Source organism: Hyla sarda, chromosome 3 (assembly GCF_029499605.1).
Source record: "Hyla sarda isolate aHylSar1 chromosome 3, aHylSar1.hap1, whole genome shotgun sequence".
Classification (NCBI taxonomy): domain Eukaryota; kingdom Metazoa; phylum Chordata; class Amphibia; order Anura; family Hylidae; genus Hyla; species Hyla sarda.
Genome location: NC_079191.1, coordinates 397,487,198 through 397,510,145, shown reverse-complemented (window position 1 = coordinate 397,510,145; position 22,948 = coordinate 397,487,198). Strand labels below are relative to the sequence as shown.

General features: G+C 41.5%; 1 protein-coding gene and 1 long non-coding RNA gene across 2 annotated transcripts in view; one reads left to right on the top strand and one right to left on the bottom strand.

The window, feature by feature from the left end:
* Nucleotides 1-14,210: 14,210 nt before the first annotated feature.
* LOC130362906 (uncharacterized) lies at nucleotides 14,211-17,094 on the bottom strand. Its single transcript, XM_056568058.1, has 7 exons — nucleotides 16,938-17,094; nucleotides 16,084-16,151; nucleotides 15,630-15,772; nucleotides 15,075-15,240; nucleotides 14,800-14,855; nucleotides 14,572-14,658; nucleotides 14,211-14,446 (listed from the first exon to the last, which is right to left on the bottom strand). Exons 1-7 carry the CDS (start codon nucleotides 17,060-17,062, stop codon nucleotides 14,255-14,257), a joined length of 837 nt encoding a protein of 278 aa, XP_056424033.1. The 5' UTR covers nucleotides 17,063-17,094; the 3' UTR covers nucleotides 14,211-14,254.
* Nucleotides 17,095-17,114: 20 nt separating this feature from the next.
* The window catches only part of LOC130362907 (uncharacterized), a 42,347-nt gene continuing 36,513 nt past the window's right edge, over nucleotides 17,115-22,948 (top strand). Inside the window, exon 1 of the long non-coding RNA XR_008891624.1 lies at nucleotides 17,115-17,239. This is a non-coding gene — a long non-coding RNA (uncharacterized LOC130362907). The remainder of the gene's footprint in view (nucleotides 17,240-22,948) is intronic.

Here is a 22,948-nt window from a genome sequence, read left to right as displayed (position 1 = left end):
CCCTAGTAATTTGTCCACCCTTTCCACCACATGCCGAACCCTGGCACCAGGGAGACAGCAAACCAATCGGTTGAGATGGTCTTGGCGACAAATTATTCTATCCTTCTTCCTGATTATAGAATCCCCTACCACAACTAACTGTCTTGGCCTACCTGCGTTACCATCCCCCACACTACTAGTTGAGCTGTTCCCCCGGCTGTTAGGGAGACCAGTATCCACTAGGGTTGCCATCTCTGATACTGAGGCCCTCGCAACATCGCCCAACTTGGCAATTTTACTTGGGAGATCAGAAGCCGAAGTGACCTTCCTTTTCCCTGCCCCCTTTCCAGTCCCTCTAACTACATTAACCCAGCTCCCTACTTGGGCCTCCTGGCTAGTTTCTCCAACCTCCATTTCTACCCCACTAACTGCTTGCTCTGTAAGATTGTCAATCGCCCTCAATGTTGTATTTTGCTCCTCTAGATCTCTAATACGAGCTTCCAGGTGGGCAACATGCTCACATTTGTCACAGCGGTATTCACCCTGAAGATTCTGCTCCAGAGATGTATACATGTGGCACAATGTGCACTGAAGAAAACCTCCAATCCTGCTGTCCATATCCTTGGTGACAAACAGCTGTTATTAACTATTAAGAAAAACTACTTTTATCAAGGGAGTGTAATACTTACAGTTACAGTGGGTCCTGCTTACAACTCCTGCTTTTTAAACTTCTGCGTATAAAACTTCTCAGATGTTAATAAAACTTCTCAGATGTTTCTGGATTTTGCTAAAGCTTTTGATACTGTCCCTCATAGACGTCTGACAGGTAAGTTAAGGTCTTTGGGCTTGGAAACTTTAGTTTGTAACTGGATTGAACACTGGCTCATGGATCGTACCCAGAGAGGGGTGGTCAATAATTCTTACTCTGATTGGTCCCCGGTTATTAGTGGTGTACCTTAAGGTTCTGTACTGGGCCCGCTGTTGTTTAATTTATTTATCAATGATATAGAGGATGGTATTAACAGCTCTGTTTCTATCTTTGCAGATGACACCAACTCTGGAAGAGAGGTACCGAGTGAGGAAACCGCCTGGTGCGAACAAGATCCTTTTCTTGGCGGAGCTCCTGGCGTCTTTCCGTGAAACGCATATCTATGCGGGTGGCCAACTGGAGTTCAGGCAAGGTAGCAGGAATTTCTCGTGCGGCCAGAACATCTTTGATGTGGCTGGATAAACCTTTCTTGAAGGTCGCACAGAGGGCCTCGTTGTTCCAAGCCAGCTCAGAGGTGAGGGTGCGGAACTGGATTGCATATTCGCCCACAGAAGAGCTCCCTTGGACGAGATTCAGAAGAGCCGTCTCGGCAGAGGAAGCCCTGGCTGGCTCCTTGAAGACGCTGCGTACTTTGGAGAAGGACTGGACAGAAGCAGTGGCAGGATTGTTGCGGTCCCACAGTACTGTAGCCCAGGACAAGGCCTTTCCAGATAACAAACTGACCACGAAAGCCACCTTCGATCGTTCTGTGGGGAACTGGTCGACATCATTTCGGACATTTCGGACATCATTAGGGAACATTGGGACAGGAATCCCCGGCACATCTTAGTGTCCCCATCAAATTTCTCCGGGAGAGACAAGCGGAGTCTAGAGGTAGTTGCAGCAACTCGTTGTGGAGGAGAAGCTGGAGCTGGCGGAGGAGATGGTTGACGCTGGGCAGGCAGAAGTTTCTGAAGCATGGCGGTCAACTGCGTCAGCTGTCTGCTGGGACTGCTGGGCAACAACGGTAGAGAGATCAGCAAGACTCAGAAGCGGCACCTCAGCAGGATCCATGGCCGCATCTACTGTCAGGATCCGGACTGGCGGCTGATGAGGAAACAGGAGGTGGATCCTCTGTGCCAGAGAGGGGATGGCGCAGGTCTTACTGGAGGATCGGCTCTAAGTAGTTACTGGTGTTCACCAGAGCCCGCCGCAAGGCGGGATGGACTTGCTGCTGCAGTAACTACCAGGTCGTGTCCCCCAGTAGCGACTCGACCTCTCTGGCGAGGACAGGAAGGGGAAGTGGGTTTTTTATAGGAATGGAGGTGATTGCGATAGATTGAGCCAGGCACCAATTAGTTTAAATTTCAGAGAGCCGGCGTGTGCGCGCCCTAGGGAGCGGGGCCACGCGCGCCGGGACAGGACAGAAGGAGGACTGGGCAGGTGAGTAGAACGGGATGCCACCCGCGGGCAGGCATGTCCCGCCGCGTGGATCGCATCCCCGCCGGGGGACTCAGAGCAGCGCTCCCGGTCAGCGAGTCTGACCGGAGCGCTGCTAACAGAAGATGAACGTTGCGAGCGCTCCAGGGGGGGGAGCAGGACCTGGAGCGCTCAGCGTTACAGTCCAGTAAGTGAGGGTGGGACTAGCACTCCTCTGTGCTCACTCCTGTCCTATCAGTCTGCAGCATGAAAACAAAGAGAAGGGGGTTACAGAGCAGCCTGCAGTGATTGGATGAAGATATCCAACAGACTCAGAGAGCGAGTGAATGTATGGTGAGTGAGGGTGGGCTCAATGCTTGCGTCGGACATGCCCCTTCCTGAGCAATGGATGTCAGAATTAATGAGCTACAGAACAGAGACATTTGTGATCCAAATACAGAAGCTAGACGCATAATAAAGGCATGTAAATCATCTGCATGACCTAGTGAGTGACATATAAGCGTTATTTTTTGTGATATCACAGGGACTCTAAGTGTTAGACCTTATTAAGGGAATTAAAAAAATGTATATGCCCTTCTTTGCATGTAACAGTCCTCAAATTGTCCCACTATGGGGTTACAGTCGTGTTTGTCCTCAGATAAAATACATGGGTGAAAAGAATAAATGATTTACACAGAACAAGTAGGTCACAGTGACCCCAGACAAACAGGATGTGCTCAATAAATAGAACGACAGATTACATGCATTGCATAACTCTCCAGCTCTTCTCACTAGTTCCCATGAAATGTTCTAGCGATATATATATAGCACCTCACGTTTAACTACTTATTTATATATTGTGTGGAATGTTTTATCCACTTGTCACGAGGAGAATATTTTACTTTCAATTTTTGAACAATTCATTTCTAACATCTTAAAAATGTACCTGTACAAATACCTGTTATACTAATATACATTACATAGCCACACATATGGAGAATTCTGAGCATCACTTCAATATACCTGCATCTCATCTAAGGTTTGGCGCATTCAAGGGAATCTGTTAGCTGCAATTTATATTCCAAACTCATGACACTGTTACATACAGTGAAGGAAAAAAGTATTTGATCCCCTGGTGGTTTTGTACATTTGCCCACTGAGAAATAAAGTATCAGTTTTTGATTTTAATGGTCAATTTATTTCAACAATGATAGAAAGAATAACAATTTAAAAAAAATTAAAAATCCAGAGAAACACATTTCAAATAAGTTATTTGCATTTTACTCAGCGAAATAAATATTTAATACGCTATCGATCAGTAACATTTCTGGCACCCAGGTGTCTTTTTTTAAAGGGGTACTCCAGTGGAAAACTTTTTTTTTTTTTTTTTAAATCAACTGGTGTCAGAAAGTTAAACAGATTTGTCAATTACTTCTATTTAAAAATCTTAATCCTTCCAGTACTTATTAGATGCTGAATACTACAGAGGAAATTATTTTCTTTTTGTAACACAGTGCTCTCTGCTGACATCACGAGCACAGTGCTCTCTGCTGACATCTCTGTCCATTTTAGGAACTGTCCAGAGCAGAATATGTTTGTTATGGGGATTTTCTCCTATTCTGGACAATTCTTAAAGTGGACAGAGATGTCAGCAGAGAGCACTGTGTTCCAAAAAGAAAATAATTTCCTTTTTAGTATTCAGCAGCTAATAAGTACTGGAAGGATTAAGATTTTTTTTATAGAAGTAATTTACAAATCTAAATAATAAAGATAATTGAGGCTCAAGGTCTCTGGATAAAGAATACACTTGTTTATTAATGGTAAAAATAAATCAAATATTATTGATATCAAACTGATAATCCGGGATCACAGCGCCCTTGTAAATCCACGGAGTCAGAGAGATTTAAATATAGATATATCATATAAGATCATAAAAATTCATAAAATATAAAAATATGAGTATAAGACCACTGAAGATAATAGCAGCTATTTCAAAACGGCACTCTAGATTGCAATTCGTATGCCATAAATTTGTTAATAAATGTCCATTAAAGTGCCATTGCAGTCCTAGAAAAAATCAGTCTCTCATGCTTGTTGAATATCCTTTTGATTGTAACAGTTAAGTAGCAATTATGTAGTAATCAGGTATCCATAACCTCAGAACTTGCCAAAGCAACAATGGTTTATATATATATATATATATATATATATATATATATATATAGATAGATAGATAGATAGATAGATAGATAGATAGATAGATATATAGTACACGCAGCAATTATAGGATACTGTATTTGTTCAGTTCAATAGCGCTGGTTAGTGTAATCAATAGCGGCAATTCATTTAGACTATGCGTATAGTAATAAACTGGATTCGTCTCACCGGTCTGGATGGAGGATGCAGATGTTATAGTTACCGCTCTATGCTTGTCCTCAGTGATGTTCTGCAGCCGTCTGTCCCTGCTCTCTGGCCAGAGAGCGCACTGCTGGAGCCTCGGCCGACTCCTATTTCCGCGGTGCTATCGGGTGGTGGGCTCTGTTCAAAGGGGCTGCAGCGCTAGCAAAGGCAGGAGTTTCCGAGTGGCGTCCTCGTGGAGGTTGCGCGCGCTCCCGGTCTCTGACCGCGCGCTCAGGGAGAAAATTCACAAGTCTCTGTCCGTATAGTCACTGATAGTTTCTACGTACTGTAAATAGTAGTGATCATATAGGTGGTCTTAGAGATCTCTTAGGGGGGTCGCTGGACGCGTTTCAGCACCCACTAGGTGCTTTCTTCAGCAGCTTGGATATATAGGTCCTGGGGGTCCCACAGGATCCGTTATATAGGGTTGAGCTCAGTTGTGATGTCACACAAAATAGTAAACATTATAGTGGCTCACATCTTTTTGAATGGCGATATATTCGGTGAGCCAAATTAAAGGGGAACACCTACTCAACAGGAATTTAAGATGGCATTTGTAAGTGTCTATACATAAATATAGATATAAATATAACCCTATGGAAATGTCTCCATAACGATATATGAGAGATATATAAGAAAAATGTATAAAAATATATAAAAATATATTTTAAAAAAATTATATATATATATATATATATATATATATATATATATATATATATATATAGGAATGTGTAGAAAATAGAAATAACTGGATATTTAAAGGAATGCTAAATAGATTAATAATACAGTTCAAAAGTCAAAAATATATTATAGTAATACATACATTTCTAAAAATATAAGGACGCATATATATATAGATAAATAAATAAATATATGAATATATGAATCAATAAATATATGAAAATACCCATATTTATTTTGTAAAAAATGTTTTGTTAAAAATATTATTAATAATTCATAAATTCATAAAAAAAGGGGTGGTTTAGAGAACCTCTGTCTGTACTAAACTAATATAAATAATTTAAATACACATATTCCTAAAAATAAATTAAATACACATATTCCTAAGAGTAAAATAAATATTAAATAGCTAGATATATCAATAAACCAAATACATATGAAAAAATAATAAAATGTTATTTAATATAATACACTAAAATGTGATATTAAAATCCTCTGAGACACGTATCAAGAGTATGTGTACAATGTAGAGTAGTGGGGAGTGGGACCCTCCCAGTACCGATCGGCGTGCTGGAAAACAACAGCCTAACGTCGAAGGGTCATTAGAGGGGCCCACCCCCTGGAGGACTTCTTCTACCTAATCTTGGAATCCGAACAACTCTAGATCGTTATTTAAACCTTTCGGGGCTAAGGAGCCAAACTTGAACATTTTCCGTGATTCTGCCCTCAACATTTTAGATATGAAATTACCTCCTCTCCAGTCTTGTTTTATTTGCAGTAATGCCATACATTTTAAATTGTTGGGATTGCCCTGATGGCAGTGTTTGAAATGGGTGGACAAAGGGTGTTTCTCATTCTGTTTCTTTATATTATAACAGTGTTCTTATACTCATATTTTTATATTTTATGAATTTTTATGATCTTATATGATATATCTATATTTAAATCTCTCTGACTCCGTGGATTTACAAGGGCCCTGTGATCCCGGATTATCAGTTTGATATCAATAATATATCAATTATAGTAATACATACATTTCTAAAAATATAAGGACGCATATATATATAGATAAATGAATAAATATATGAATATATGAATCAATAAATATATGAAAATACCCATATTTATTTTGTAAAAAATGTTTTGTTAAAAATATTATTAATAATTCATAAATTCATAAAAAAAGGGGTGGTTTAGAGAACCTCTGTCTGTACTAAACTAATATAAATAATTTAAATACACATATTCCTAAAATATGGATTTACAAGGGCCCTGTGATCCCGGATTATCAGTTTGATATCAATAATATTTTATTTATTTTTACCATTAATAAACAAGTGTATTCTTTATCCAGAGACCTTGAGCCTCAATTATCTTTATTATTTAGTAGCCCTTTTCAGACACCGTAGGTGTCAGTTTGAGCTGCCCAGGTCATTCAGTGAAAACTTCCACAAGAGCTTCTCCATTCTCTACAATAATTTATAAATCTGTTTAACTTTCTGGCACCAGTTGATTTAAAAAAAAAAAAGTTTTCCACCGAATTCCCCCTTTTAACCCCTTGGGACGGAGGGTTTTTCCGTTTTTGCACTTTCGTTTTTTCCTCCTTACATTTAAAAAATCATAATTCTTTCAATTTTGCACCTAAAAATCCATATGATGACTTATGTTTGGTGCCACCAATTCTACTTTGTAACAACATCAGTCATTTTACCCGAAAATCTACGGCGAAACGGAAAAAAAATCATTGTGCAACAAAATTGAAGAAAAAATGCCATTTTGTAAATTTTTTAGGGGCTTTCGTTTCTACGCTGTAAATTTTTCGGTAAAAATGACACCTTCTCTTTATTCTGTAGGTCCATACGATTAAAATGGTACCCTACTTACCGTATATACTCGAGTATAAGCCGAGTTTTTCAGCACGATTTTTCGTGCTGAAAACACCCCCTCGGCTTATACTCGAGTGAACTCCCCCCACCCGCAGTGGTCTTCAACCTGCGGACTTCCAGAGGTTTCAAAACTACAACTCCCAGCAAGCCCGGGCAGCCATCGGCTGTCCGGGCTTGCTGGGAGTTGTAGTTTTGAAACCTCCGGAGGTCCGCAGGTTGAAGACCACTGCGGCCTTCAACATCATCCAGCCCCCTCTCACCCCCTTTAGTTCTGAGTACTCACCTCCGCTCGGCGCTGGTCCGGTCCTGCAGGGCTGTCCGGTGAGGAGGTCGTCCGGTGAGGAGGTGGTCCGGGCTGCTATCTTCACCGGGGAGGCCTCTTCTAAGCGCTTCCGGCCCGGCCTCAGAATAGTCACGTTGCCTTGACAATGACGCAGATGCGTCGTTGTCTAGGCAACGGCTCTATTCCGGGCCGGAAGCGCGGAGAAGAGGCGCCCCCGGTGAAGATAGCAGCCCGGACCACCTCCTCACCGGACCACCTCCTCACCGGACAGCCCTGCAGGACCGGACCAGCGCCGAGCGGAGGTGAGTACTCAGAACTAAAGGGGGTGAGAGGGGGCTGGATGATGTTGAAGGCCGCAGTGGTCTTCAACCTGCGGACCTCCGGAGGTTTCAAAACTACAACTCCCAGCAAGCCCGGACAGCCGATGGCTGCCCGGGCTTGCTGGGAGTTGTAGTTTTGAAACCTCTGGAGGTCCGCATGTTGAAGGCCGCAGTGGTCTTCAACCTGCGGACCTCCGGAGGTTTCAAAACTACAACTCCCAGCAAGCCCGGACAGCCGATGGCTGCCCGGGCTTGCTGGGAGTTGTAGTTTTGAAACCTCTGGAGGTCCGCAGGTTGAAGACCACTGAGGGCGAATGATGAGAAGAGGATGATGAAGGGGGGTGGGGATGATGAAGGGGGGGGGGGTGTGGGATGATTACAAGGGGATGATGAAGGGGGGATGTGTGGGATGATAAGGGGATGTGTGGGATGATGACAAGGGGATGATGAAGGGGGGATGTGTGGGATGATGACAAGGGGATGATGAGGATGTTAATGACGGGTCTGGATGATGACAGGGGGGGATGAGGTATTTCCCACCCTAGGCTTATACTCGAGTCAATAACTTTTCCTGGGATTTTGGGTTGAAATTAGGGGTCTCGGCTTATACTCGGGTCGGCTTATACTCGAGTATATACGGTATATAGGTTTGATTTTGTCGTACTTCTGGAAAAAAAAGTACATGCAGGAAAATGTATGCGTTTAAAATTGTCATCTTCTGACCCCTATAACTTTTTAATTTTTTCGCATACGGGTGGTATGAGGGCTAATTTTTTGTGCCGTGATCTGAAGTTTTTAGCAGTTCAATTTTTGTATTGATCGGGCTTTTTGATCGCTTTTTATTCATTTTTCATGATATAAAAAGTGACCAAAAATACGCTGTTTTGGACTTTGGATTTTTTTGCGCGTACGCCATTGACCGTGGGGTTTAATTAATTATTTATTTATAGAATTCGGACATTTCCAAATTCGGCAATATCACATATGTTTGTTTTTATTTTTATTTATACTGGTCTTTTTTAACCCCTTAACGACGAGCGCCGTAAATGTACGTCCAGGTGAGGAGGTACTTTACGCACCAGGACGTAGATTTACGTCCTAAGCATAACCCCGAGCATCGGAGCGATGCCCGGATAATGCGTGGCAGGTCCTGGCTGCTGATCGCAGCCAGGGACCCGCCCGTAATGGCGGACACCCGCAATCCTGCTGATGTCCGCAATTAACCCCTCAGATGCCGTGATCAATACAGATCACGGCATCAGCAGCATCGCGGTCACTAAAATGGATGATCGGATCGGCGGCAGCGCTATCCCGGCGTCTTCTGCTCTGATCTGCCTTTCCACAGACCAGAGCAGAAGATGACCAATAATGTTGATCAGTGCTGTGTCCTATACATAGGACTGAACAGTATTAGCAATCGAGTGATTGCTATAAATAGTCCCCTATGGGGACTATTAAACTGTAAAAATAAAAGTAAAAAAATAAAGTAAAAAAAAATGTGAAAAACCCCCTCCCCAACAAAAACGTAAATTGTCCCTTTTTTCCCTATTTCACCTCCAAAAAGTGTTAAAAAATATTTTATATACATATTTGGTATCGCCGCGTCCGTAATATCTGAGCTATTAAAATAACATGTTAATGATACCGTAGGGTGAACGGCGTGAACGTAAAAATTAAAAAAAAGTCCAAAATAGATGCTTTTTATAACATTTTATTCCCCAAAAAATGTATAAAAAATGGATTAAAAGTTCTATATAAGCAAATATGGTATAAATAAAAAGTACAGATCATGGCGCAAAAAATGAGCCCTCATACCGCCGCTTATACAGAAAAATGAAAAAGTTATAGGTCTTCAAAATAGGGGGATTTTAAACGTACTAATTTGGTTAAAAAGTTTGCGATTTTTTTAAAGAACAACAATAATAGAAAAGTAAGTTATCATGGGTATAAAGAACACATATCAATTTTACCGTAAATTCTACAGTGTGAAAGCAAAACTTTCCAAAATTAGCAAAATTGCGGTTTTCTTTTTAATTTCACCACACAAATAGTATTTTTTTGGTTGCGCCATACATTTAATGGTAAAGTGAGTGATGGCATTACAACAGACAACTGGTCGTGCAAAAAACAAGCCCTCATACTAGTCTGTGGATGAAAATATAAAAGAGTTATGATTTTTTGAAGGCGAGGAGGAAAAAGCGAAAACGAAAAAATTTAATTGTCTTCGTCCTTAAGGCCCAAATGGGCTGCGTCCTTAAGGGGTTAAATGGGAAAAGGGGTGTGATTCAAACCTTTATTATGAGGTTAAATGATCTTTATTAACTTTTTTCACTTTTTTTTTGCAGTGTTATGGCTCCCATAGGGGGCTATAATACTGCACAAACTGATCTTTTACATTGATCAATGGTTTCTCATAGGAAACCATTGATCAATGATTCTGCCGCTTGACTGCTCCTGCCTGGATCTCAGGCACTGAGCAGTCATTCGGCGGTCAGACAGCGAGTAGGAAGGCAGGGGACCCTCCTGCTGTCCTACAGCTATTCGGGATGCCACGATTTCGCCGCAGCAATCCCGAACAGCCCACTGAGCTAACCGGGACCAGTTTACTTTCATTTTAGATGTGGCGTTCAACTTTGAACGCCATGTCTAAAGGGTTGATCAGTGCCGCGCGCTATTAGTCCCGGGTCCCGGCAGTTGTTAGAGGCCGGGCCCGACCCGCTATGGAAAGGGAGTGGGCAGAGGGTGTACAGGTACTCCCTCCATCCCCAACAGGTTAAGGTAATGAGCCGAGATTAGGAGCACTCTCATAAAAGGAGCGCTCCTAATATCAGCATGTTACCTGTATAAAAGACACCTGTCCACAGAATCAATCAATCAGATTCCAAACTCACCGCCATCGCAAAGAAAAATAACTGCCCCAGGATGTTATAGACAAGATTGTAGACCTACACAAGGCTGGAATGGGCTACAAGACTATGGCTAACCAGCTTGGTGAGAAGTTTACAACAATATCTTGTGTCTGCTGTTTGTAACTTGAATTGCAGCTGAGAGATCTTGCATTGAGGGGGCGGGGCGTGACATCACAATCCTCTGGCTCCTGAATCGCCAGTCATCAGGCATGGAGGGAAGCTTTCTCCATGCACCAGGTGACAGGGGGTGCTGCAGGAGAGATCGCGGGGTTTCCCAGCTGTGGGACCCTGGTGATGAGACATCTTATCCCCTATCCTTTGGATAGTGGGTAAGATGTCTATGGGCAGAATACCCCTTTAAAGGGGATATCTGGTTTGGAAAACCTACACGAGTTACGATCACCTTATTAGGGATTTCTGAGACACCTGGCTAAAACTGGAGGGCTTCTCCCGATGTGGCACGTGTGGGAACTGCAAAATAACAAATTTCCCTAGAAAGATAACAAAAGTAACCTCTTCTACAGCTAGCTTTGAATGGGAAATCACAGATTTCCTTATGTGCAACAGCAAAGGTGTGATTTATATAATTGAGGGCCTTTGTGGCAAATAATACATTGGCAGGAGTAAAAGACAATTGAAAATAAGAATCGCCGAACATATTTACAACATCAAAAAAGGCCTGAAAAAACACCCAATTTCCGCCCACTTTTCAACACACCACAACAGGACTCAAATTTACTGCCATACAAATAGTTAAAGGGGTTATCCAGGTAAAAACTTTTTTTTATATATCAACTGGCTCCAGAAAGTTGAACAGATTTGTAAATTACTTCTATTAAAAAATCTTAATCCTTTCAGTACTTTTGAGTTTCTGACGTTAAGGTTGTTCTTTTCTGTCTAAGTGCTCTCTGATGACACATGTCTCGGGAAATGCCCAGTTTAGAAGCAAATCCACATAGCAAACCTCTTCTAAACTGGGCGTTTCCCGAGACACGTGTCATCAGAGAGCACTTAGACAGAAAAGAACAACCTTAACTTCAGAAGCTCATAAGTACTGAAAGGATTAAGATTTTTAATATAAGTAATTTACAAATCTGTTTAACTTTCTGGAGCCAGTTGATATGTAAAAAAAAGTTTTTTTCCTGGAATACCCCTTTAAAGCAGGTTGGAGAGGAGGGAATTATTCAGTGAAAATGTCCACAGCTGAAACCCATGTGATTTTTGAATTTGAAAGCATTGAACCCAAGGCATTAAATGCTGGATGCAAACTTTTTGGATTTTTATAATAAGAGTTTTTATTCATCATATATGTTGGATTTTAGGTTTGGGGGGAATCCCAAGTCCATGGTGTCTGGCTGGTTAGCACCCGTGCGTGTCCAGGCTTGGCAGCCCCTGTGAACCATTATCTCACTATACACCCTCTGTCCCGGCCCCGAATTTTCCTCATTATGAAGGACCCATATAGAAGCCATACTTTTATTATACGTGTTCCTGTTTTATTTATTTTATTACTTTTCATTCCTTTTGAGTGTTTTGAAAAAACTTTCTTACACTGTAAAACAACACACATACTGTTCCTAATTCTTAGCTTGGCACATTGTTTTTATTGACATCTTTTATGCAATTCACCATTTATGTTTATCATTTATTTATTTCTTTAATTTTTTTTTTCACTTTTCATTTCTTTAATTTTTTTTTCATTTTTTTCATTTTTATTTTATTTATATTTTTATTTTATTTTTATTCCCATCTTTATTTATATTTATTAGTTTATTTTATTTTATTTTCAGCCATATTATTTATTATTTTATAAAAATTTGATTCCATTATATATTATATGTTCATGTATGTCACATATCCTTTTATTATACCAGAATATCCTACTTTACTTGCGCACCATAATATATTTTCATTCCATACTCTATCCCTTCCCCCACAGCCCCAGTACTGCTCATCATACCCATTTGTATTATGTATACAGCTAATATTGCCAATTATATTAGTATTCTCTAACCATTCCGATTTCATTCCCAATTTCTCTCCACTCCATTTCACTTATTCCCTTTTGCCCCTCTCTTTCCTTCACCTTCCTTAAATGGGTACTCCAGTGAAAACCTTTTTTCTTTTAAATCAACTGGTGGCAGAAAGTTAAAAATATTTGTAAATTACTTCTATTAAAAAATCTTAATCCTTCCTGTACTTAATAGCTGCTGAATACTACAGAGGAAATTCTTTTCTTTTTGGCATGCTCTCTGATGACATCACGAGCACAGTTCTCTCTGCTGACGTTATTATAATAATAATAACACTTTATTTAATGTTGTCCTTAGTGGGATTTGAACCCAAGTCCCAATCACTGCAAGGCAGCAGTGCTAACCACTGAGCCACCATGCTGCCCTTGTGATAGATGTATTTCTCTATGCTTCAGTATATACATTATGTACAAGAACGATGAGTTTAATCTACAAAAAATAATAACAAATAACAAGTAATTTACAAATAAGTTTAACTTTCTACCACCAGTTGATTTAAAAGAAAAAAGGTTTTCACCGGAGTACCCCTTTAAAGTGACTCACAATTTCATATATTTTATATGTGATTAATAAAAGCTATGTTTTGGGGGTTGATATTGAATAAGGGTATTAGGGACCTTGGACATGTCCCTTGGTCAATGGTTTTCTGTTCTCTCCTTTTTATGGAAAGAGGGGTGATTTTATATTTTATTAGTGGAGGGGCTTTTATATAATTTTTTTTTTTCATTTTTTAAGTCACCATTTGGGGACTATTATATGTGATCATTAGGTTGCCTTCACTGTATAATGCTGTGTCTATTGCATAGCATTATACAGGGTCATCAGTGGCGGGAAAGTAATGGTGAAACAAGTCGGACCCATGGAGGCCGAACAACTTACAGGACTCTAAGAATCTGCTGCTGACGTCTTGGGGCCAGAATCCTCCTGACACCTACTAAGGACTTCTTGCCCTATATGACATGTCTTTCTATAACCAGTGCTAGAGAATATATCAACACGTAAAGCAAGGAAACCCAAGTAATAAAATATATTTATTTAGATAGAAAAGTCACAAGGAAGCAGCGTCACACAGGACAACAGGTGCCAGCAGATCCTGAGTCCATGCCACGCGGCATCAAGCAAGTCTTTTCCAGGCCTCCAGGCAGCTGGCTGACCATCTTCCAACCTCTCAGGGAAGGACTCCACTCTCAGCACTCTCTGTCGGTGTGAGCTGCAACTAGTAAATCCCCCTCAGCTGGTGAAGCAGGTTGCCTTTAAGGCCAACAAAAGGCGGCCTGGATTGTGGGGAATGGCCCCCACCCTACACTTGGCCATTCCCAGTAAGAGTGGTCCCAGATTGGCCTTCCAGCCATACTACATGCACAGTGTCAGTCTGCATCACAGCACAGACACTGAATAAATACCGGCTCTTACTTCACCAAGGCCAGGATCCTTGGTGACACATATCGCCCATCAACCACCATGCCTTTAACCTTCTCATAATAGATAGATATGAGATAGATAGATAGATAGATCTATCCATCCATTTTTTTTTTTTGGGGAGGGAGAGGGAGGGGGGGGGGGAGAGTCTTTTCCAGTGGGACGCTGTTGCTCCTAGTCTGATGGTATTGTGTCCTCTGCTGAAAATAGGTCTACGGTAACATAGTCACATGGTGAAGCATCATCTGGCGTCACATCATCTTGCTGATCCTCTAGCGCTCCATCTAATAGAGGCACCGTCAATGGATCAACACTCAGGACGCTCTCAGCTTCTATCATGTTCCTCTTAGATGTTGTAGTAAGAACCTATGAAGTGAAAGAAGAGCCGGACATGTTGTAACCTTCATATTCACTGACATATAAAGGCCCCAGACACAACAAAGCTGCTACATGTGAACAAGACCTTGTAAATCTGGATTTCATATACTGACCTTGAAGTCCCAATACAGCAGTATCTGGCTTATACAGGAGCAGACCAATACGACCCACTCCAGGATGGTCAGCGTAATTCTGGAAGACTGAAAATAAAACAGAAATATACATTTGACTTTGTCCATTTTGGTCTCCCCCTTTATTCACCATGCAGTGGTGGGAATTACTGGAATTGGGATACCATAACCATGTGAGGAAGTTCGCCCTGTATGGTATAATATACATACCTGTGTGCAGTACTCGCTTGTGCAGGTATACATTGCTCTCATTTTACAGGATAACCCTGAAAGGAGGACGTATATAGGAAAATAACCTCAACCCTGCAGAAGGGGCTCATATTTTAGTAGAAAAACACTGATCACGATCAGAAGTGACAAGATAACCCGGCTCCACCAACATCAATGGCAAAGGACAGAACCTAAAAAGTCATTATGGTGTCTGAAAGGATTTACTGGAGTTCCCTTTAATCCCATAACATAACATAGTGAATTGTAAAGGATACGGCTAATGTTAGCCAGCAAGATGGTCACCGACAGCACCGTGGTGGTAAGGCGCCTACATCTGCGGTCCCTGGAGCCTGGGTACAGCTGAGTTGCCACCGATATACCACCGTATATGACGGTACTTGATAATACTGCCAGGTAGCTATCATTGAGCATTGCTGAATCCTAGAGGAAAACAAAGAAAAAATGACATTTCACAATATACATATCCTGTCCTAGATGACCTATGATCGGGCAACACATATAGCTCCATATCATTATACACCATTAGCAGATATATGATTGTCCTGGATACTTAATATCTGCCAATGGTAAGTATCCAGGATAATCCTTCATCTGCCAATGGTGTTATTATATTATCTGTATTCTTATACTGGGCCTTATGTATCATTGTGAGGGGGTGTGAGCTCAGGCCCATTCTGTCCCAAGACCTACAGATCAGCAGGTTATCTGACAATACATGGCCCCAGCTGTGCTGCTCTTCTCCTGGGTAACGGGGCTTCATAGGTGACCAGCTAAGGGGCCCTAACACCACAGAATATGTATAAACAAACCTGTATCAATGGGGTTATTATGTTCCCGATACAGGTCATCCATCCAAATGTCAGCAGCCATGTTTGGCAGGTGATTCCACAAATGCTTCTCTTCAGGGCCTGGATCTCCACGGATTTGTAGACGATGTATAAAATCCCGGCCTCTGAAATCCATATACAGAACAGTGTATAGATGGTATATATACCACACAAAGCATATACATGTCTGAAGATACTAATAATGAGAACATATACAGGACATATAATTCAGTAACACATGGTGGATCTGCCAAAAGTTGTCTGAAAACGTGCTGAAACTGTCATGGCGGCCATGTTAGTAGTTTCTCAAGCAGCGGTTGATGGGCGTGGTCAGGTGGGCCCAGACTAAACTTTTGCACCCATGACACTTTAGCTATGCCTTTGTACTCAGGATGGCACTATTAATAATTCCTATAAATACACATAGTGCACTTACCTAGCAGAGAAGATACGGTGGAGACTATAGTCAGCACAATGGATTCTGGATATTCTGCTCCAGTGTCACTGAGGAGAAATAGATTCCATGTATAACATTAGCAGAGCTCTGGGCCGGTCACTACTAACAAGGGCCAGTCACTAGTAACAAGGGTCGGTCACTAGTAACAAGAATCAGTCACTAGTAATAAGGGCCAGTCACTAGTAACAAGGGCCGGTCACTAGTAACAAGGGCCGATCACTAGTAATAAGGGTAGGTTACTAGTAACAAGGAGCGGTCACTAGTAATAAGGGTCAGTTACTAGTAACAAGAATCGGTCATTAGTAACAAGAATCAGTCACTAGTAATAAGGGCCGGTCACTAGTAACAAGGGCCGGTCACTAGTAACAAGAATCTGTCACTAGTAACAAGAATCGGTCACTAGTAACAAGAATCGGTCACTAGTAACAAGGTCCGGTCACTAGTAACAAGGGGCGGTCACTAGTAACACTAATAAGGAACATCTGTCATTTTCTTAAAGTGCACCTGTCAGATCCCACAAAAAAAATATAATGTTACTCAGTACATAATCCTGACCATGTACATCTCATTTTTATGCCTCTATTGCATATTTATTATAAAAATACCTCCTTTCATTAGCTCAGCGCATTAGAAATCCTCTCAGGGGAAGGGGGCGTGTCCCTTCATGTGGTGGTGGGAGGTGATTGGTGTGTTGTGGGAGGGGGCATGTCCCTTCTTGTGGTGGTGGGAGGTGATTGGTGTGTGGTGGAGGGGGCGTGCCCCTTCTTGTGGTGGTGGGATGACGGAATGGTGTATTGTAGGATTCCCACCAATGTCCCTATAGAGTCTCCTACCTGATGCTGATGATCCCTGATTGGTAATGACCTTGTATGATGGTCATGGTGAAGGTGGTCAGGACACCCACGAAGGTCCATAATGCCCAAAACAATGGCAGGATAGCCAGGGTTGGGCTCGTCATATTAGAAGAAGAAGAAATATTTATCACTCTCAGGAAAACTGAGCGCTCTCAATCTGAACTAACAGAAAGTGAAGGGTTTGCCTGTATCCTGCAGTGGTATAACCGACCACCATCTGTGATGTCATCAGCTTCTATACCTGATGATGTCACATGTCCTTGGCTGCTGGTGTATTAGAGGTATTACAATTATCCATACAGCAAATCTGTATTATATATGGAAATATCACAAATAACCCCTAATATAAAGTTATTATCAAAACTACCTACAAGAAGAATTCTTGTGATCCTAAGGGCTGCAGAGGAGATCTGTTCTCTACTACTGCCCACTGCCAACAGGAGGACACAAAAACCAACTTACAGGACCTCACCAGCTTTTATACTTTGTAGGAATTACAAATGTTATACTTATGACCCCAAAAAATGTTGGTTTAATAGGTGAACGTTTTGGCCTCATGGGACATCCCTCCAGCACAAAAGGGCCGGACCATTTCATTTACCATATAATGTATTGAGAAATAGAAAAAAATATATTTGTGGGGTGGAATGAAAAAAGGTAGAATACCGCCATTGTGTAGGTTCCTTTGAATAGAAAATAAAAAAAACAGGAAGTATCGGTACTCCGGGGGTAGATTTATCAAAACCTGTGTAGAGGAAAAGTGGTGCAGTTGACCATAGCAACCAATCAGATCTCCTCTTATATTTTTCAGAGAAAAGAAAATATTTTAAGAAAATGAAAGCAGCGATCTGATTGGTTGCTATGGGCAACTGCACCCCTCTTCCTCTGCACAGGTTTTGATAAATTGGTGTCTATTCAAAATATGATCAGTGAAGGGTTAATGCAAATAATTAGGAGTTAATTATTAAGTATAATGATATAAAAGATTACAGTATTCCAGTTTGTAAACACTTGGAGGCAATGAGCGGTGGCTGTGTGGAAAGTAATTCAGGGCCCTTTGTGGTTGCCAATGACAACAGCACCATTTGGTGTAAAATTGGGCGGTGAATAACAGGGTTATATACAGCCCAACGTGTACAGTGCGATGAAGGGATAGGTATTAAAAATGTTAATCCTCCCAGTACTTATCAGCTGCTGTATGCTTCAGAGGAAGTTGTATTTCTTTCTAGAGTTCTTTCCAGTCTGACAACAGTGCTCTCTACTGCCACCTCTGTCCATGTCAGGAACTCTCCAGAGTACAAGAAAACCTCTCCTGCTCTGGACAGTTCCTGACATGGACAGAGGTGTCAGCAGAGAGCACTGTGGTCAGACAGAAGAGATCTGCACAACTTCCTCTGGAGCATACTGCAGCTGATAAATCCTGGAAGGATTATGATTTTTACATAGAAGTAATTTACAAATCTGTTTAACTTTCTGGCACCAGTTGATTTGAAAAAAAAAATAAAAAAATTCCACCGAAATACCCCTTTAATCCCTTTTTCCACTTTTTTCCTAAGATCAGACCAATTAACCAAATAACAAGTGTATAAAAGGACCATTACCCCTACCATTCCCCAGCTACTGTATCTGTATCACCAACGAACAAGCCACTGTTTGCCAAGGGCATCATACCTGACCTCACTTCTTTTTTCAGGAGAGTGCACAGCACTCAAGGAACTATTGAGGCACCGCCACTTGCATTTATGTGCCCCTCACTGCATAGCGGTGAAATTGACTATTGAACATCACAATCTTTGCTGCCTTTATTTACAGGGATCACACAGTGCTCAGACTCGATCACCATATTGGGAACCATTTATAATTGTTACATTACTGCTATAGTATTGTATGTTATCTTATGGTTTATTTACTCACCGGTTGCACAACACTACATGTTATAAACAGCTACCATTAATACATACATACATTATTGATAACTATTGAAATTATTTACTCAGTATTCATATACTACATTTTATTCTTACCACTGATTTTATATGGGGGCATTATATATGTCTGTAACATTCTCGTAATGATTATATTTTCCTTTTCATCCCTATTTTTCTCTTTCTAATTTTATTTTATTTGTATTAAGGTGTCTTTAGGTAGGTGGTCGCTAGGGCCTTTCTTGACCTCACCAACTTCTGTTTAATAAATTCTGTTATTTTTTTTTTACACATACGGTCTGATCGGCCTTTTTATTTAATTCATTTTTCCCCCACTCATACCCTATCCTTCTTTTCTTACCCTTTTCTTCTTTTCCTTCCTCTCCTCTTCTGTCCCATTGCCCCCCTCTCCTGACTCCACTTACTGTCCCCTTTCTCCACTCCCCACCTCGACTAAACTCTTCCAGACTACCCCAGAATAGAACACCTGAGGACTGCCCTCTTTTCTGTTTTGGATTACTGAGTTAGTTGATGGTATCCTTCATATATTTGTCAGTGAGAAGAGCAGCTAGAAATAGAATCTCTTGCTTGGATGACCTGACATTTATGCTTTACATGTACAACTAATTAAGAAATGTGCAATTCTTCATTTTCCCTGTGGTAGTGCTGTAGGCAAACTGTACAGTTGTTGCCGGGTTTCCTCACAGATGTTACTTAAAAACACTGAGAGTATTAGTAGTAGCTGAATACCTGTAGTCATAGGCACCAATTTATTAAAAGTGTTGGGTTTTTACTAGTGAGGTATATTTGTTAAGACTTGCATGATTCCTCTCTATTTAATATGAGGTCGAGAAAGGTTTGACCAGCCTTTTCTTGGTAAGAATTTCCAGTCATTTATTTGCAGGATTTTGTGTGAATTTAATAGTGAAGAGATTGAGTTGTGAGGACACGCCCCTCCCCATTTTTTTGAAGACCATGCCCCTTTTCCAATTGAACATGCCCCTTTTTCAGGTTTGTAGGTTTCTTTTGGAGCAGTGCACCAAAAAATCTGTCACAGACAGATTGAGGCGCACAGATTGAGGTCTACAATAGTGAGTTAGGGCCATTATGTTACCAGGTCCCCCCTGACAAAAAGATATTGTCCAGAATAGACTTGGCTCATGCAATCACAAAACCCTGGCTCATATTTAGTACATAGATGTGTTCCTAACATGTTTAATGGGTTCAAGGTCAGACAAGTCCAATTCTTCTGCATATTAGGCTATATTCACACACTGCATTTTGAGGTTCAAACATATTAAGGGTATGTCCACACAATGTAAAAAAGGCCATATTTTAAATATTTACAGGAAAAAAATCAACCACAAAAAAAAAAAAAAATAAGTTAATTTCTTCTCCCCATAATGAAAAAAATACCATAAATAAAATATGGTCATTGAATAAAGCATGAGCCTGAAATTTTTAAGTTAGTTGTTTTTTAGAGTGTTTTTTTAGAGTGCTTGCTCTTCTGAGTGTTGCTGTGTAAGAGGGGGCGTGAAAGAGGAGTTTCAAAAACTGTGATTATCTGTTGTGCGGAGTGAATCTGTGGAGTGGGTGCGACTGCCTATAGCCCACATTCATATTTTGGGTAAGTTTTTCTCTTTTGCACATAGTGGGATAACTGTTAGAGTTTAAACACCCTTTTTCATATATTTTTTTTTTCTCTGTTTCACCTCTAGGGGGAGGAGGAGTAGATTGGGCACAGGTGTATAAATCTTAGCTTGGGACTCTTATTGAGAGCTTGCTCTTTCTGAGTGTTGCTGTGTAAGAGGGGGCGTGAAAGAAGAGTTTCAAAAACAGGAGTTTGAAAGCAGGAGGTTGAGATCGCTGTGTGTTAATTTCTAAAGGTCTATAAAAAATTTTAAGTGTAATTTTGACTGTCTGTTTTTTCCTATACATTTGTGAAATCCCCATAACTAGATGGCCTCCATGTTGGAAAATGCAGTCCAATGTACATCCTGTTCAATGTATGCAATCCTTGAACAACAGTTTGAGGGGGCATATTGTTGTGCGAGATGTGTGCTAGTTGTCCGTTTGGAAGCCCAGATCCTGCATCTAGAGGGGCGACTGGCAACAATGAGAAGCATTAACAACATGGAGAGGAGTCTCCTGCTCACTGAGCAGGCACTCTCGGGAATAGAGGTGGGGGAGGACAGTGGGACGGAGTTGCAGGACAGTCAGGCAGTTAGCTGGGTTACAGTTAGAAAGAGGGGTAGGGGAAAAAGTGTCAGGGAGGCTAGTCCTGAACTGGCACACCCCAACAAGTTTGCCCGCTTGGCAGATGAGGGGGATGCCATTACAGAGCTTGCAGAACTGCAGCAGGATACCGCCTCTGACTGCCAGGGGGGTGTCTGCTCCAGTAAGGAGGGCGGGAGGAGTACAGGGCAGGCCAGACAGGTACTAGTGGTGGGGGACTCAATTATTAGGGGGACAGACAGGGCAATCTGTCACAAAGACCGGGATCGCCGAACAGTGTGTTGTCTGCCTGGCGCACGAGTTCGGCACATCGCGGATCGGGTTGACAGGTTGCTGGGCGGGGCTGGAGAGGACCCAGCAGTCATGGTACATATTGGCACCAATGACAAAGTAAGAGGTAGGTGGAGTGTCCTTAAAAATGATTTCAGGGACTTAGGCCGCAAGCTTAAGGCAAGGACCTCCAAGGTAGTATTTTCTGAAATACTACCAGTACCACGAGCCACACCAGAGAGGCAGCGGGAGATCAGGGAGGTAAACAAGTGGCTCAGAAGCTGGTGTAGGAAGGAAGGGTTTGGGTTCATGGAGAACTGGGCTGACTTCGCTGTCGGTTACCGGCTCTACCGTAGGGACGGGCTGCACCTCAATGGGGAGGGTGCAGCTTTGCTTGGGGGGAAGATGGTTAGAAGGGTGGAGAAGTGTTTAAACTAGGGACTTGGGGGGAGGGAACCTACAGCAAAGAGGGGGAAGATAGTGTAGATAGAGAGGTGGGAATTATAAATGTACCTGGGGGTGGAGCGGAGGGAGGGGTTAGAATAGTTAATAGGAATAGACTTCATAGGAAAATAAAACTTACACCCTTGAATTCCATTAACCCCAATAACATAAAGGATGGAAATGTAAAGTGTATGTTCACAAATGCCAGAAGCCTAGCAAATAAAATTGGGGAGCTTGAGGCCTTGATACTGGAGGAACATATTGATATAGTTGGGGTAACTGAGACATGGCTGGACTCCTCGCATGACTGGGCTGTCAATCTGCAGGGGTTTACATTGTTTCGCAAGGATAGAATGAACAGAAAAGGTGGTGGAGTCTGTCTGTATGTAAAAAGTGGTATGAAAGTCAGTGTGAACGATGCCATAGTGTGTGATGATTTTGAGGAGGTGGAATCACTGTGGGTAGAATTACAAAAGGAGGGAAATACTGAAAAAATAATATTTGGGGTAATCTACAGACCCCCTAATATCACTGAAGAGATAGAAGGTCGGCTGTATAAACAAATAGAGAGGGCCGCCCGGGCAGGTACAGTGGTAATAATGGGAGATTTTAACTATCCAGATATAGATTGGGGTCCGGGGTTGGCTAAAACTACAAAGGGGCGACAATTCCTAAATTTATTGCAGGATAATTTTATGGGCCAGTTTGTGGAGGACCCAACAAGAAGTGATGCCTTGTTGGATCTGATCATTTCCAACAACGCAGAGCTGGTTGGTAATGTAACTGTGCGGGAAAACCTTGGTAATAGCGACCACAATATAGTTACTTTTGACTTAAAATGTAGAAAACAAAGACAGGCGGGGAAGGCAAAAACATATAACTTTAAAAAGGCAAATTTCCCTGGGCTGAGGGCTGCACTACAGGACATAGACTGGGGGGAGGTGTTCTCAAATACTGATACAGAAGGTAAATGGGACATCTTTAAATCAACTCTAAATAACTATACATCTAAATATATACCAAAGGGGAACAAATATAAACGATTAAAACTAAATCCTACATGGCTGACACATGATGTTAAAAGAGCAATAAACAACAAAAAAATAGCCTTCAAAA